Source organism: Phyllostomus discolor, chromosome 8 (genome assembly GCF_004126475.2).
Source record: "Phyllostomus discolor isolate MPI-MPIP mPhyDis1 chromosome 8, mPhyDis1.pri.v3, whole genome shotgun sequence".
Lineage (NCBI taxonomy): Eukaryota > Metazoa > Chordata > Mammalia > Chiroptera > Phyllostomidae > Phyllostomus > Phyllostomus discolor.
Window position 1 is genome coordinate 38202699 of NC_040910.2, and position 15881 is coordinate 38218579.

At 54.1% G+C, this 15881-nt stretch overlaps 2 protein-coding genes across 2 annotated transcripts; one reads left to right on the forward strand and one right to left on the reverse strand.

The window, feature by feature from the left end:
- Window positions 1–399: 399 nt before the first annotated feature.
- OAZ1 (ornithine decarboxylase antizyme 1) lies at window positions 400–4119 on the forward strand. Its single transcript, XM_028520015.2, is given in 6 exon segments — window positions 400–639; window positions 2104–2161; window positions 2163–2249; window positions 2693–2865; window positions 3226–3311; window positions 3556–4119. Coding segments are annotated over 6 exon segments (684 nt in total). The 5' UTR covers window positions 400–493; the 3' UTR covers window positions 3690–4119.
- A 1955-nt stretch (window positions 4120–6074) lies between these two features.
- PEAK3 (PEAK family member 3) lies at window positions 6075–10046 on the reverse strand. The gene is given in 6 exon segments (XM_036034468.1): window positions 6075–6389; window positions 6391–6820; window positions 8644–8874; window positions 8876–8889; window positions 9112–9281; window positions 9944–10046. Coding segments are annotated over 6 exon segments (1089 nt in total). The 3' UTR covers window positions 6075–6248.
- Between the last annotated feature and the right edge of the window lie 5835 nt (window positions 10047–15881).

The following is a 15881-nucleotide window of genomic DNA, read 5'->3' on the forward strand; positions in this document are numbered from 1 at the left end:
GTCGGGGAGGGTGTCCCGCTGGGGAAAGGAACACTAGCGACGGCGACAGGGACCATGACAGAGACTGGGCCACCCCAAACCCCCCCCAAAAACATATCCACCCGCACACCCACGAAGCGGCCCTCACAGCCCCGCCCCGGTCCCGTAGTGGGGGCGGGGCGGTGGGGGCGCGTGCGCGCGCCGCGTTCTCGGCGTCAAGGCGGCCCGGCTTTTTCCGCGCCTCCGCAGAGGGACGCCAGAGGGACGGGGCGGTACCCTAGGCTTTTATCCCAATCCTTCGCCAATCAGACGCCGAGAGGGGCGTGCGCGGCCTGTTCCTCGGAGGCCCCGCCCCTCGTGCGGCCGCGTTCCCAGCGACGTAGGGGGCGTGGCGTGCTCGCGGCGCCTATAAAAGCCGGTGGTAGCGGAGACGCCATTTTGCGAACGGCGAGCAGCGGCGGCGGCCCGGTGAGGCGCAGCGGAGGTTTTCCTGGTTTCGGACCCCAGCGGCCGGATGGTGAAATCCTCCCTGCAGCGGATCCTCAACAGCCACTGCTTCGCCAGAGAGAAGGAGGGAAATAAACCCAGCGCCACCATCCACGCTACCCGCACGATGCCGCTCCTCAGCCTGCACAGCCGCGGCGGACGCAGCAGTGAGAGGTGAGCGCCCCGCCCCTGCCCGAAGCTTCCAGAAGCGCCGCCGCGCAGGCCCGCGGGGGCGGCCGCGCAGCGCCACGGAAGTCCTGGGAGCGCGAGATCCGCCCCTTTGTCGAGGCCACAATCGCGCGGGGGGCGGGTTCTCTGTGGGGTGGGGGCGGAGTGAGAAGCGGGACCAGTCCGGGGTCTTGGGCCTGGGAGGCTATCGGGGGTCTCAGGGCACTTGGTTGGGTTTGGGAGACAGCGGGGAACTGGGGTCGGGTTCGGGGGAGGGCCGAGGGATCGAGGGGAGGACTTGGGAGGCGGCTTGGCCCGAGGCCGAGTCGGGCCCACGAGACCCATGATTCTGCACTTTGCGGGTGCGGTCCATTAACGTTGATCGCTAGGATCGTAGCGCTCCGCTGCTGGGAAAACTCAGTCTAGCGGGGGCCCCCTCCCAGCCCCCCCTTGCGGCCACCCTCGTGACCCCCATTTTTGGTTCCAAAGTGTGTCGGTCTGGGTGCGCCACGTAGACGGCTTCCGGGCTTTTTTCTGGGTGGCTGATGACCCACTCCTCGCGTGCCTATGACCCCATGCCCTTCTTGCCGACCCTCCTGTTAGGGAAGTTTTGGTTGAAGGTGGTTGTGTGCGCTTCCGGGGCGTTGGGGTCCGTTATGAAGCGTGCTAGTTGTATTTGGCAAGATCTTAGGCACCCTTCTCACACACACACACCATCTTTCGGGTTTCCCTTAGCCTCGTGGGAAGGGATCCTTAGCCGCAGTGTACATGGGCTGGGGTTTGGGGGCGCCCCGTATGTGAGCCGTGCAAAATGGAGGCGACTTTGGGACTTGTTTACACTGCGCAGCAAATGGCTGCTGGCGCTCAGACTGCGCGATTGTGAAAAACTCCCCCGGGGCGCAGGGCAGCTTTGCTGAGATGACGCAATCAGAGTCCTGCGGGTGGGAGGGGCGCTTTTGAGGGCCTCGCCCCGCAGCGCACCCTACCCGGTGGGGGCTGACCACAGAAGGTTGCTGGCTTCTTAACGCACTACAATTTCCGATCTTTGCTACAGACTGCAAAATGGAAAGGGGGAAGCTGAAGTGGTCTGAGTTAGAAGTGGGAAGTAAAACTTGACAGGAGGTAGGATTGGGTTGGTGAGACTTTGTTTTAAGGTAGTTCAAGGGCAAAAGACTAAGTGGAATTTTGGGCTGGTTAATGAAGTATCCCTCAAGAAGGCCCATTTAAGTAACCCCTTGTTTCTGATAGTCTGGGGTGGGGGTGGTTGGAGCTTTTGAGCTGCCCTAACAGTCTGCTCTTGATTTTGACCCCTTGACCAGTATAAGTATCAGATTTGGGTTGGGGAGAGCAGGGTCCCAGTTGGGTACCACTCTCGCTTGGACTTCTGGGAACCCTTGCCCTTCATGTTGTTGTGGCTGGAGCTCAGGGCCCTGTCAGTAAAAGCCAGTTAACCAACCTGTTTTCTTCCAGTTCCAGGGTCTCTCTCGATTGCTGTAGTAACCTGGGTCCAGGGCCTCAGTGGTGCTCCTGATGTCCCTCACCCACCCCTGAAGATCCCAGGTGGGCGAGGGAATAGTCAGAGGGATCACAATCTTTCAGCTAATTTATTTTACTCTGTAAGTATCTGGATCGTAGGGCTCCCTGGACCTTGGGGAGGTCAGGGGGAGGGGCTGTCCTGACCTGTTGGCCAGAACTGTAGCATCTGCTTCTCAGCAGTGGAGATTTCTTGTACCCTGCTGTGTACCAGCAATTCAATCTATGATTTCACTGAATTTTTGTAATTTGAGGGTCAGGGGACACATAAAAACAAGCTGTAGCCAAAGCTCTTACTGTACCATGAGCCACAAGTAGTTCTTGGCAAATTCCCATTTTCGTCCCAGCCTAGGGCCACTTCCTCTCAGGTCTCAGAGGCCCTGCATACAGATGACATCACTGCAGGGGGTCAGGTGACTGGCTCATTGGTGCTTTCCAGGGTTTTCCAAACTGGTATGGAGGAGGAATATCCCTAGCCTATGAGAGTTGGTTTCCAAGGTGCTGACTTGGTGCTTTTCTTGCACAGGATAATAGGCTGAATGTAACAGAGGAACTAACGTCTAATAACAAGACGAAAATTCTCAACGTCCAGACCAGGCTCACAGATGCCAAACACATTAACTGGAGAGCGGTGTTGAGCAGCAGCTGCCTCTACATTGAGATCCCAGGTGGTGCTCTGCCAGAGGGGAGCAAAGACAGGTGAGGGCTGGCCATCGTTTTGGGGGTGAGGGTTCTCCTTTTGAGCAGTGGACTAGCAATTCTCAGGGAAATTCTTCCCCAGGGTACACTGGGCCATGTCTGGGGACATCTGTGGTTATCACAACTAGGGTACTCCCAGCATTGAGGGGATGGGGTCAGGGATGCTACTCAACATCCCCCAGTGCTCAGGATGACCCCCTGGCCCCCAGAGAATGACCCAGCTCCAGTGTCCCGAGGTCTAGAACTGAAAGAGTGGTGCTCCCCATATATCAGGCTCCTGAGAAAAGGGTGAAGCCCGGGCTGGGCCTTTGGATGAGGCGCAAGAGGGCGGGCAGATCCTGATGGTTGGTTATACTTCAGCTTTGCAGTTGTTCTTGAGTTTGCTGAGGAGCAGCTGCATGTTGACCATGTCTTCATTTGCTTCCACAAGAACCGTGATGACAGAGGTGGGTGACCCATTCATTGTCAGCTGCTCATACAGGGACAAGGGGTGAGAGTACCCACTCCTCCGGCCCTAGAGTCAGAGCTCTGTGGCCCAAGGTCCTGTTGTCAAATTTTGGTGCTTTGTCATACTGTTAATAGGACCCTGCTGCACCCTCCCTGCTGGGCATCCTCAGCCTGTCCTGCCCACTCCCATTACTGCTGCAGCCTCTTGGAGGCCAGCAGGCTCAGATGCAGTTTCCCCCACAGCCGCTCTGCTCCGTACCTTCAGCTTTATGGGCTTTGAGATTGTGAGACCGGGGCATCCCCTTGTCCCCAAGAGACCCGACGCTTGCTTCATGGCATACACATTTGAGAGAGAGTCTTCTGATGAGGATGAGTAGCAGCTGTGCCGCCTGCACCCTTCACCTTTCGCCGCCACTGACAGATCATCACAGACCACAGCCCCTTTTGTGTCTCGCTTGTGCGAGTGGTGTGACCAACTGCTGTGCCTGGCGCAGATGCCAGGCTCGTTCCCTTCTGGGTTTGTCCGCATGTTGTAATTGTGCAAATAAACGCTCACTCTAAATTAGCGGTATACTTCTTGAAGTTTAATATTGTGTTTGTGATACTGAAGTATTTGCTTTAATCTAAATAAAAATTTATATTTTACTTTTTTATCGCTGGGTTAAGGTGATACAGATTATCCTTGTACTTCAAGCAGGAGTTTCTTATTTGAAGTTTTGGAAACAGTTTTAGGTCTTAACTTGGAAAGATAGGTATTAATCCACCCTTCTATTGCTTTCAAAAATCGAATAAAAGTGATTACATCTAGACCTGTGTGGGCTCAGTGGTGTTAACTTGGCTTGGAGGCTGGCGGCTGGCTGGCTGTACCTTGGGGCCAAAGTGGACTGAGCTGGTTTACAGGTAAGTTGTGCGTGCTGAGCTACATGACCCCCCCCCCCCCCACAGGAAAAACATTTCTGGGTGGAGTGAGACTGGACTTTCATCTCCCCTCTGCCACAGCCAGGTTCTGTGGGACGGACTGGGTGGCTCAGACGTGTAGTTGTGAGGTTTCAGAACCCTGGGGCTCCGCCCTGCTACCTCTAAATCACCTTCCTGCTGTTAGCGCAGATCTGAGGCAGCTCTGGGTGATAACTGCCTTACCTCACTCACACCTTGGATTTCTGGACCCCTTGCCCCATGCCCTTCCCTGAATGGCCTCACCTTTGCTGGAAACGGGCCCACTGGGATTTTCCCAGGGCAGTGTGATGTGTGTCTGAACGTGCCACCTCCCGCCCACTCCTAATGGAAAAGTGCAGACCCTGTGCACCTCTGTTGCTCCTGGTTCGTTAGGTCTTGCAATGCCACCCTGAGATAGGAGTACTTGTGGAGAAGACTGGTCTTGCAGGTGGGGGCTGGGTGAATAGGGAAACAAGTCATAAGATGGTCATGACTGCAATGCCACCTGCTGGGTGCACCTGGGAGCATCTTCCCAAAATTGACATCTAGGAGTTGACTGGGAAATAGGCTCCAAAGGGGGCATCTTTTACAGTTGAGAGGTGCCAGGGGGCACTTGGGTATATTTGAGAGTGAAATAGGGTATTATGTAAGTGGTGGTCCAGTTTTCAGAAGCTTGGGACAGCTGGATGCACTCCCAGTCTATGGGCAGGACAAGGGTACAGAAGGCATTGGGTTTAGGCACTGAAGGATGACTAGGAGTCTGAAGCAGGTGTAGAAGGGCGGGTGTTTCCAGTGGAAGAAGTAAAGGGCAAGGCCTGGAAGCCAGACAGTACCTCCCAGAACAGCAGGGGTGTGGGGGGCTCCACTGTACTCTGAGGGCATAGGGAGTCATGGGAGGCAAAATATGAGCCAGAGACGGGCTTGGTCACATCTGGGGGGGGTGGGGAGGGTGTAGAAAGATTCCCCTCAGAGTCACCGTGGTAGGGCACGGGGAGTGAGGAGGCTTGGCTGGAGATGCCCGGCAAGGGCAGGGGGATCCCTCAGTTCTTGTGTCCATTTTTCAGAGGCATAAACCGAGACCCAGTTCACTCCTTCAGGTCCTCTGATGAATCTTGCCTACTAGTTTATCATCCTGTGCTATTGGTAAGCACCTATTGTGTGTTAAACTTGGTCCCTTTCCTCAGGGAACTCAGCCTGGTGGGCGAAGTGGACAAATGATAGGTAACAGATGAAGAAATACTCCCAGGTTGTGATGAGTGCTCTGGGGGTAGAGGGAGAGGAGTGCAGGGTGAAGAGCTACAGAGGGCCCCGGGAGGGGCAGCTTTAGTTAGAAGAGGTAAGATGGGAACAGTCTGGCAGAAGGAACAGCCCATACAAAGCTGGGTGGCTGGACAGAATTTAATGTCACAGGGGCAGCAAGGAGGCCACAGTGGGTGGAGAGAGTTTGGGCATGGGGACCTTTGGGAGGTGAGTTCGGACTCACCTGCGGTGAGCAGTGCTGGGTGGGCCTCCCATCCCCAAGTAGCTCTTGACAAGGACCTTCACACTGGAAGGATCATTGGTCCTGCTCAGCACCAGGGGCTGCTTCAGGGCCAGGAACACCTCTCCTGCTGGCCCTGGAAGAGGTGTTCACACACTCTGCTCTTGTGGGGACAGTAACCATCAGACACCAACACCACAAGGGTGCCTGCCTGGCTTCTACTGGAAGGTGGGGCGAGGGGTTCCACACACATTGACAGGTGTCCACATCTGGAAGAGGGGTGGGTGGCCCTTGCCTCAGAAAACCTCAGCTAACCCTGGCAATTAGCCCCAGCCCTGGAAGGGGGCCACCTGCCTTCTTGGGGAGGCCTTGGGCCTAAGTCCCCAACAAAGGAAGGGAGCAGGCATTGGAGGAAGGGTGTCCACATCTCTGCACTCCACTAGCTGTCTGGCCTTTTCTGGAAGGGGGCGTCTACCTATTGTGGAGACACCGCTAACAATCCCAGCTGTGGAAGGAGTACCTACCTCTTGTAGAGGCCCTGGAACAGACATGTCTCTCCCATAGGGTCAGTCCCACAGTAGCAACAGGGTGCGGCCCAGCGAGGTCCAGGTCCCCAGAGCAGTGCCTGCAGTGCGAAGCAAGTCAGGGCCGCAGAGGGTTTGCACACCGGCCAGCTGGGCAGCCAGGAGCCAAGGTGTGGCCAAGGGCACAGAGCCAAGAACCAAGCTGAGCAGGCAGCCCAGCTGAGGTTCATGGGCGCTCAGGGTTTCCAGTGGCCATGAGCAGATGAGGCCAAAGTTCCAAGGCAGCAGGCACAAGGCCCTGGAGGCTGAATAGTCCCATGGCTCCACCAGCAGCAGGTTCTTTGGGCCCAGCTCCACCAGGAACGATCCTGGGGCCTCCAGGTGCTCCAGGGCCGAGTTCAGCTGTGCTCTCTGGCACCAGACCACACAGCCCCTGGAGGCTGAAGTGCTCCTCAGCAGCGAGGCCTGAAGTTCCAGAGCCTGAGGTGGGGCTCCTGGGCTCCGGGCTTGCGCACCTGCGGGGCAGAGGGGGTCATTAGGGCCTGACTGAGGAGCCCTCCAGTAGGAGCTGGTTTGACAGCTGGACCAGCTTTATAAACTCTTGACCTTAAAGCCTTCCTGCCTACCCCAACCTGCTCCTACTCTGGTTTTGGGTGGGGGAGGGGGGAGAGGCAAACTACATGCCTCCAGAAGCAGGGGTTAAATGTTAATTTGGTCATTAGTCCCCAAGACGACTTTAAGAAAAACTACACCAGAGAGGATGGCACATCGAGACTAAACTCTCCAGTCTGCCAAAGGCGCAGGTTCTTACTATTGGGCAAAAGTGTCAGGGCTGGGCTGTGTAGTGGAGATACGTCACAGGCCGTGGTGTCATTTAAAATTTCCTAGTAGCCACATTTTTTAAAAAAGTGAAAAGAAACAGGTGAAAGTAATTTTTGTAACACACTTTATTTAATCCAACACATCCAAAATGGTATCATGCAAGAGGGCATCAATAAAAACCATTGAGATGCTTTACATGATCATTTTTTGGCACTAAGTCTTTGAGATCAGGTGCATCTGTGACATCAGCGCATATCTCAGGCGGGACCAACCCCATTGCACATGCGCAGAAGTTAGGTATGGCCAGTGGCTGCAGAACTGGACAAGAAAGCTCTTTCTAGAAGGTCAAAAGAGCATCAGCTCTGGGGACTACATTAGAATCATCTGGGGGGTTGTTTAAAAATTATAGGTGTTGTCGTGTGCTCTGGGGGGTCTATACTAAAAAAGTTAAGTTCCCAGAGGCCTTTGAGTTCTTTAGTGGACAATTTGATGCTGGCTCCATCTCAAAGTTCTTTAACTCAGCAGCAACTTACTCCCTCCACACTTCAGTCTGCAAAACAGGCCCATACAACACGCTCTGCCAGTCAGCGAGGTTCGCCTAACATGGTGGTGTGCCTGATGCTTGGTGATAATGGCTTGTTAACAGGAACCCTTTTTTTTTAGATTTTTATCTATTTATTTTTAGAGAGAAGGGAGGGAGGGGGAAAGGGAGGGAAACATTCATCAGCTACCTCCTTCACAGCCCCAGCTAGGGGCCTGGACCCCAATCTAGTCATGTGCTCTGGCCTGCAATCGAACCGGTGACCTTTCACTTTGCAGGCCGGCACTCGATTCACTGAGCCATGCCAGTCAGGGCTAACTGGAACCTTTAAAAAAAATTTCTTTACTGATTTCAGGGAGAGAGAGAAACATCGATTTGCAGTTCCACTTATTTATGCATTTATTGGTTAAAAAAAATAAGATTTTGCCCTGGCTGGTGTAGCTCAGTGGATTGAGCACAGGCTGCAAACCAAAGGGTTGCCAGTTCGATTCCCAGTCAGGGTACATGCCTGGGTTGCAGGCCAGGTCCCCAGTGGGGGCCACATGAGAGGCAACCACATATTGATGTTTCTCTTCCTCTCTTTCTCCCTCTCTTCCTCTCTCTCTAAAAATAAATAAATAAAAAAGATTTTACTTTACTTTTAGGAGAGGGGAAGAGAGGGAGAGAGGGAGAAAAACATCAGTGTGTGAGAAATACATCGATCTGTTGCCTCTCACATGCCCCCCCACCCCCGGAGACCTGGCCTGTAACCCAGCCATGTGGTCTGACTGGGAATCAAACACACGACATTTCGATTTGCAGGTCAGTGCTCAATCCACTGAGCCACACCAGCCAGGGCTACTGTTATTGTTATTATTTAAAGTGGTGGTTATCAGCTGGCTGTGGCTGGTGAGCTCAGTGGCTTTCAAACCAGAACATCCTGGGGAGCGAGTTAAAATGCAGGTTCCCGGGCCCTGAGGGGCTTGGGAAAGGAGTTTTAACAGGACTCCCAAGTGATGGAGAAACGAGGTCTCAAGGCCTGACTGTGCTAATTCACATCACTTGCAAAATAAGTAATTAAGCCCAAAGTGCAGGTGGGGGTTGTGCCTAAGACGGAAGGTTGGGAAGCCTTTCCAGGAGGAGGGACAGCGGTGGGGCTCACCTTGGTGACCGGGACATACCAGGCCACCCGCACCATGCGGTAGCAGAGGGTATCCTTGCTCTTCACAGAGGCTGAACTGTCCAGGAGGTGGAAGCTGTGGCCTGGTGGCAGGGGCCCAGTGGCCCTCCAGGAGCTGGGCTTAGAGCCAGCCATGCACACCGCAGAGGTTCTCCAGTTGCCAGGCCTCCGGTGCAGCATGCACGACCTGCAGGCGTTGCAGGTTGTGGAAGGATAGGCCCAGCTCAGTGTCCAATGAGCAGAAGAGCAGCTCTGCAGGGGGACCAGCTGGCCCAATCTTGTCATTGCCTGCCTGACTCTCATCCATGCTGCAGAACCCCAGAAGAGGCCTTCAAGCCTGCCCTGCTGGAGTAGGGATGGGGCTGGCAGCCCTGTGGGTGGGCAGGGACGGGGCCCTGGTCAGGGTCTTCTTGGGCAGGGGTGGGGGCAGGGGCTGTGGGTCAGTTGAGGAGGAAGGACTCAGAGGACCGAGAGCAGCAGGCCGTGGAAGGCAGGCACAGACCCCACCTGTACGGGGAGGGAGGAAGAGAGGGTGAGGACACACAGTACAGGGCCCTTGGACACATGGCGCCACCCCTCAGCCCCGTGTCCCCAAGTCCGGATTGAAAATAATACTGACACCCAACTGCCCTGCACCCTGTGAGGAAATAAGCTCAGAGTGACGGTTGGTGACAGAGAAACGTCCAGCCCGGCACTAGGTGACCCCACATCCTCACTTCCCTGTGTGGCTCTGGGCAACTCACTGTACCTCTCTGAACTCCAATTTCCTCGTTTTTTACAGGCTGGTGACCCTAGCACTTTTTTTTTAAAACAGAGGTAGTAAAAAAGCTAATATAATTGGGTTAAACCGTCATTAGGCAGAGAATTCCTTGAATGGTAAGACAGACTCCATCCTTTTGCTCTGGCCACCTCAGAGGGATCTGGCAACCTGCTGCCCCCCAGCCCGGGCCCCCCTTGGTGGCTCACCAAGGCTGCTGTATGTGGGCTGAGTCAGCCAGGTGAGGGCTGGAGTCCGGGGGCCAGAGGGAAGTCTTGGTTGGTAGCTTGGGGCTGCTCATGCTGCTGAGTGAGGGGCAGGTGTGAGCGGACACACGTGGGGTGTCTGCGCGAGCAGGAGATAGGGCTGGGTGGGTGTGCACAGACCAGTCGAATGCAGAGCAGTCACACACTGTGGCCCTCTTGTTCAGCCTGGATCCTGCTGTGCAGCCCTGGGGACGTTTCTTGCCCTCTCTGGGCTCCTTTCTTCATCTGCAAGACAGGGATGTTGCCCATTAACATTTCAGGGTGGTGGGAAGGACCCTGTAATTTTGTGGCATGAATAGAATATCCAGCCGTGAGAGCAAGCCATCTGGGTGAAAGCTGGGGGCACAATGTGCAAGGGCCCACACCTGGGCCTCATCCCCAGAGCTCCTCCTCCGTAAGCCAATGGCAGCCCCACCCCCAGCCCTGCCCCATACAGGTTCCAAGTCACCCTGACCTAAAAAAGTTGTGGCTTCTGCTCTCCCCCTGCCCCAGCACCCCTCCAGGAGCCTCCTACCTTCAGGACAGGAGTGACCGCAGGGCAGGGGGCCTTGGGGACAAACTGCCACTGACAGCAGACCACAGATGCCTATGTGACAGCTAGACCGTACGCCTGGCTGGGGTAGGGAACCTCCTTCTGCATCACTTCCCTGGACCAGCCTCACGCTCCCTTGAAGGCAGGAACAGTATTTCAGGCAGAAGAAACAGCCTGCGTAAGGACTAGGAGGTGGGCCCGGAAGTGCGCAGTCCCTGGGCTGAGAGCAGGGTGGGGGCAGGTGGAAAAGACAGTTTAGGTCCCGAAGGTCACTCCAGGTGAGCAGTAGTGGGTAGTCTAAGGAGATTGGAGGGAGCAAGATGTTTCGTGTCCGCCACATTTAGGGAGGGCAGGGGACCCCAGCAAAGACTGTTTAAGGAGAAACCCAACCAGGGCTCTTTCCTCTGCGGCTTTCATTTCCTGGAGAACCACTTCCCCTCTGCAGGACCATGTGAGAAACCCCCAGTGTGGGGGAGGGGGGTCCCCCCATCCCGTTCAAGCCAGCTCTGTACTGACGTGCTGCGTGACCTTTGGCAAATCCCCACCACTCTGTTCAATAAAGAAAAGTGTCTCCTCCTCCCCTAACAGCCACACAAGCTAGATTTTTCTTTAAACAATTGATTCATCTGGGCTCAGGCAATAGCGGGTGCGGTGCTGGGGTGGGTGCCAATTTGACAAGATCGAAACTGTAGGAGAATAGTGAGGTACAGAGAGATGGAAGGGTCTTGGATTTGATTGATGACACTTGTCGGGAAGACAAGCTGCCTCACGAGGATGGTGCAATACTGCTGCATGAGCTTCCTGAACCCGAACAGGGCAGTGGTGGCACCACGGAAGCTGTGAAAGAATGAGAAATGCTGTATTTTGCTGTGTGTGATGTGCACTTTTTTGCCCAAATTTTTGAAGGAAAAAATAAGGATGTACATTATACACGGATATAATAATCCTGTGTATAATGCACACAAAAACGTGGGTGTGCATTGTACACAACAAAAATACAGTAAATGTGGACCAATTTGGCCTTACGGAGCCTCCATGAGAACATTCCCCTCCCAGGAAACGGACACTTGGCTCCTTCTTCATGGATGGATTTAAAAAAAATATACGTAGAGCCCGATCTGGCATGGCTTGGTAGGCTTAGCGTTGTCCTGCAAAGCAAAGGGTCGCCGGTTCGATTCCAGATCAGAGCACATTGCCCAGGTGGCGGGCCTGGTCCCTAGAGGAGGTGTATTCAAGAGGGGGCTGATTGATGTTTCCCTCTCAAATCGATGTTTCTTTCCCTCTGTCTCCCTCCCTTCCCCCCTCTCTAGAGTCAATTAAAGAAAAAAAAAAACTTGGATACAAAATGCTTTCTTTCAGTCTCCTAATTCAAATCTTTTAGTGATAGATTAATAGTCAAAAATGTACGCCCACGTAGGTTGTGGCAGCAAAGGGCAGTGTGGAAATACTCACCAGGATGACAGGCGGATTGAGATTCCTCAGAAATGGAGAGGATTTGGCTCTTTGAAAGTGAAGTTCTTCACTCACTAGCTCATGTTTAAACATGTGTACTTGGACATCTGCCTTTAACTCTAATTTCGCTTTACTGCCAGATTTTAACACTTCACAACTACTTAGATTTGTCTTTTGACAGAGGTGACTGAAGGCGTGAAAGGAAAAGGCGGAGGAAGAGGAAGCCGACACAGAAGGCAGCCGCTTCCTGTGTGCCCCACTCCAAGAAGCGGCCTGAGGAGATGCGTGTGGAGCCTGCAGATGGAATGGATGTTTAGAAGTTCATTCGCTTGACTGCTGGGATTTCTTTCTCTTTCTCTCTCTCTTTTTTAAGATTTTATTTATTTATCTTTAGACAGAAGGGAAGGGAGGGAGAGAAATGTCACTGGTTGCCTCTTGTACACCCCCAGCCAGGGGCCTGGTTCACAACCCAGGTGTGTGCCCTGACCAGGGATCGCACCAGCTACCTTTTGTTTTGTAGGCTGGTGTTCAGTCCACTGAGCCACACCAGTCAGGGCTGACGGCTGGGATTTCTAAGATTCCCCATAGTGTTTCCAGACTTTGCATGCATTTATAAATGCAAGTGTATCTGGCATGTCCCTCTGCTCTCCCTACCACTTCTGATGCCTCTGCAAAGGCTCTTTGGCTGCATGGACCACTAACTTTTATCTAGTAACAGGATTTATTTCACACCTGGACACCCCAAAGCCCTTTGGGATATAACTGAAACACCACAGAGTCAGTATTTAGGTATCCATTTGAATGAGAACTTGTATTTGCAAAAACACATATATTTATGTCCTGGAATGATTTGCCTTCGTTAAGTGGCGTCTGTCTTGTTCTCTATTCACATTGTAAATGTCTGTGGGAAGATGCCCTGGCTTACACTTCTACATCCACCATTTAAAAATGGAAAACACTGAATAATTGAAATCTCTCTTCTAAAAAAAAAAGAAAGAAAAGGAATCATCTGACTTCCCTTTCCTCCCACCCCAAGAATAAGACAGGACTGGGAAAATCCTGGATCTTATACCGGTTTGAACAAGGGACGCAGCAAACCCTGTGGATGGGGAAACTGAGGCACACGAGGCAATGATTTTGCCTGCGTTTGCTGCAGGAGGGATGGGGAAAAGGAGGTCCCAGGCGCTGAGGGAGGAAGCCGCCCTCTGCAGAGGCGCAGCGGGGAGGCGTGGGCTGCGACTCGCTTCTCCTTTCGACAGGCTTCGGGCTCCACCCATGGCCCACAGTCCCAGTTCCTGACTTGTTTGAAACCCAGCTCGGAGCATTCACCCCGCAGCCCCTGGCATGTCTCTGTTCTGCGTCTTTCTCCTGCAGGGCAGAAAAGAAACCCTTTGCTCATTCTTAAATGGGGAAACTTGAGGCCCGGAGAGCAACACTGGGGTGCCCTTGCCCATGGCTTCTGCTGACTGCTCTGAATTGGTCCACCTCCTTCCAAAAAAGAGCACAGGCTTCCTGTCACCAGACTCTGTACCTCAGTTTCCCCATCTATCAGGTGGAGGTCACAGTGAGAATGAAGTACTTATTAGTATTACATCAAGCTCTCAGGGCGGCCTGCCTTTTTCCAGAGCCCCCAGAGACAGGAAAGTTGACGGGCCCCCTCAGAAGAGGAAACCACCACCAAGCCCTGGGGGAGGGAGCCACCCGCTCCAGAGGCACAGTGTGGAGCTGGCTCTGCCCCCAGAGGACACTGGGGTAGGGTGTTCTCTGACAACCAGTTTCCACCACGCCTCTCAGCACCTGCCTCTCCCCCTCTGGAGACTCTGGGCAAGTGCCCTCCAGCCTCTGACTCTCCCATTGCCCATCTGTAAAATGGGATAATAGCAGGATCCAGCTCGCAGAGTCATCCTCAGCCTGAAAGGAGTTAATACAGGGGAGCGAGTGGCACTGGAAACAGCATGGGTGCTCCTGAAGTGCAGCCTTAACTCTTCACCATTCACGCCCTCTCGGTAGACACCCCGTGACTCAGTCAGCCTTGGGCCTGGAGCCAGGCAGCTCCCCTGTGGGACCCCAGCAGCCCCTTATCTCTCGTCCCTACTTTCTGGCCCCATTCCTCCCATATTTTTTTAAAATCAGAAGTTTGTTATTAAATTGGTTTCATTTTTATTTGATTCCATCCAAATACAGCAAGGAGACTGGTGGGGGTGGGTATTGGTTCCTGTTGGGACAGAGGGCGGGCAAAGGGTGCTGGGAGGGTCCACTATGTGTGATGGTCTGTAAATCCTAACACTGCTGAGAACAGACCACTCTCCCTTCTCCATGATACTAAAGGTACTTGGATGTCGTTCTGAAAGGCCCTCAGGGTTGTCATGGCAACCAAGGTCAGGCAAGTGCTAAGAGAAAAAACTAGCTGTTTTTGCCTTACTCATGTGGGTTGTGAGGTTGCTGGGCACCCTTTTGACTTTCTCTCACAAGCAGGTTGGGACGGAGCCCCCACCCTGACTGGCCATGGCCGGTGGCCCGCCACCCCGCCATGCCGGCCTGAGTGCATCCCATGGGGCAGGGCTGGGGCCTCTGCCCTTTCCAGCCACAGCCCAGAGACAACAGCCAACGCCCCCTTTTGAATGCTGTCTGAATCCTTGCTCAAAACACCCAGGGCTGACCTAGCTTTCTCTCTGGCTCACCTCAGATGGTTTTGAGGGATCCAGGATTCAAGTCCACCATCAGGCCTGTCCACCAACCCAGCCTCTATACTTGTAGCAGTGGGTTTTACAGGCCCATTCCCCAGAGTTCAGGTGGTTCTCAGTCACCAACCAAGATTACACTGCGTGATGGGAACACAGCCAACTTTCAGCCTTCCTCTAAGGTCACTGAGAACATTGTCCTAACCTGGCTCGAGGCCAAGCCCCCTTCTGGCTGAAGTCGGCCCCGCAGTCTCCGGTGCCCCTTCCCCACCACGCCTCGACTGCTGTCAGCGGTGGGAGAGAGTGGGGGCATGAGCCATGCTGGGGAAGGCAGGGCCATGGGCAGCCCCTGTCTGGTGTCTGAATACTTCTGCAATACCTCAGCTCCTTTTTGCTTATCTCCAATGATGGGGAACTCACTCTCTGAAGAGCTATGGAGCAGTGACCTTGGGGAAACACTTTCTTAACCTGAGCTACATACAGTTTGCTTATGACTCCTCTCTTTGGACCTAGAGTTGCAGGGACCAAGGTGCCTCTGTCACCTTCTCTCAACAAATGAGGTCCAGGACTCTTGTAGCCTGAACCCCTGTCCTGGCCTGTTCTCCACTGCTGCCCTGCAGTGCACACGACACTGCAGTGCCTGGCAGCCGCCCACACTTGCCGGTCTCATTCCCCAGGTGAACAGCAGGACACGGGGCTGGCTCAGGGGTAGCGTAGACTCAGGATCGAAGGTCACTACAGCTGGCTTGCTGGAGGACACCCCAGAAGTTATGCTCCAGGACCAGGGGCCAGGGAAGCTGCTCCTCCAGCATGGTGTGGGCTCAATAGCCAAGTGGCAATCTCTGAGGGTGCTGGAGGAACCTGGGGAAATGGCTTCTCCTAATGGCTGGTGGGTCCTGGTGGGTGCAAGTCTGGGAGTGAGGGTAGGGCCAGCATGTCAGGGACCATCTAGCATCCTGCACACCCGCAGGGTGAGCCTGACTAGCTTAACAAGATCTTAGCCCAGCCCCCAAGATACCCCCAGAGTTGGCCAGCTGAGTGGGAGTATGGTGTGTCCCAGGTGGAGCTACATGTGACTCAGGTGTGAGCTGGCTGTGTTCCAAATGTGGGCTGCTTATCCCAGGTGTGAGTTGTGCTCTCACAAGAACCCTGTGTGCTCGTGGTTAGCTTTGGAACCTGGAGCACCTGTTTAGTGTCAGCTGGGTGTCAGGTGTGTGTGTTCCACTTTAGAACTGCGTGTCTGTGTCCTGGGCGTGAATACGTGTGTGCTGGGGTGTGAAGTGTGGGATGTACAGGTGTGAGCAGCATATAGGCGTTAGTGTGCCCTTCAAGCGTTCCAGGGGCATCTCCCCCAGTGTGAGCTGTCAGGGGGCTCTGGGGGCAGCAGCTGTGTGTCTCCAGATGTGAACTGTTAAGTGT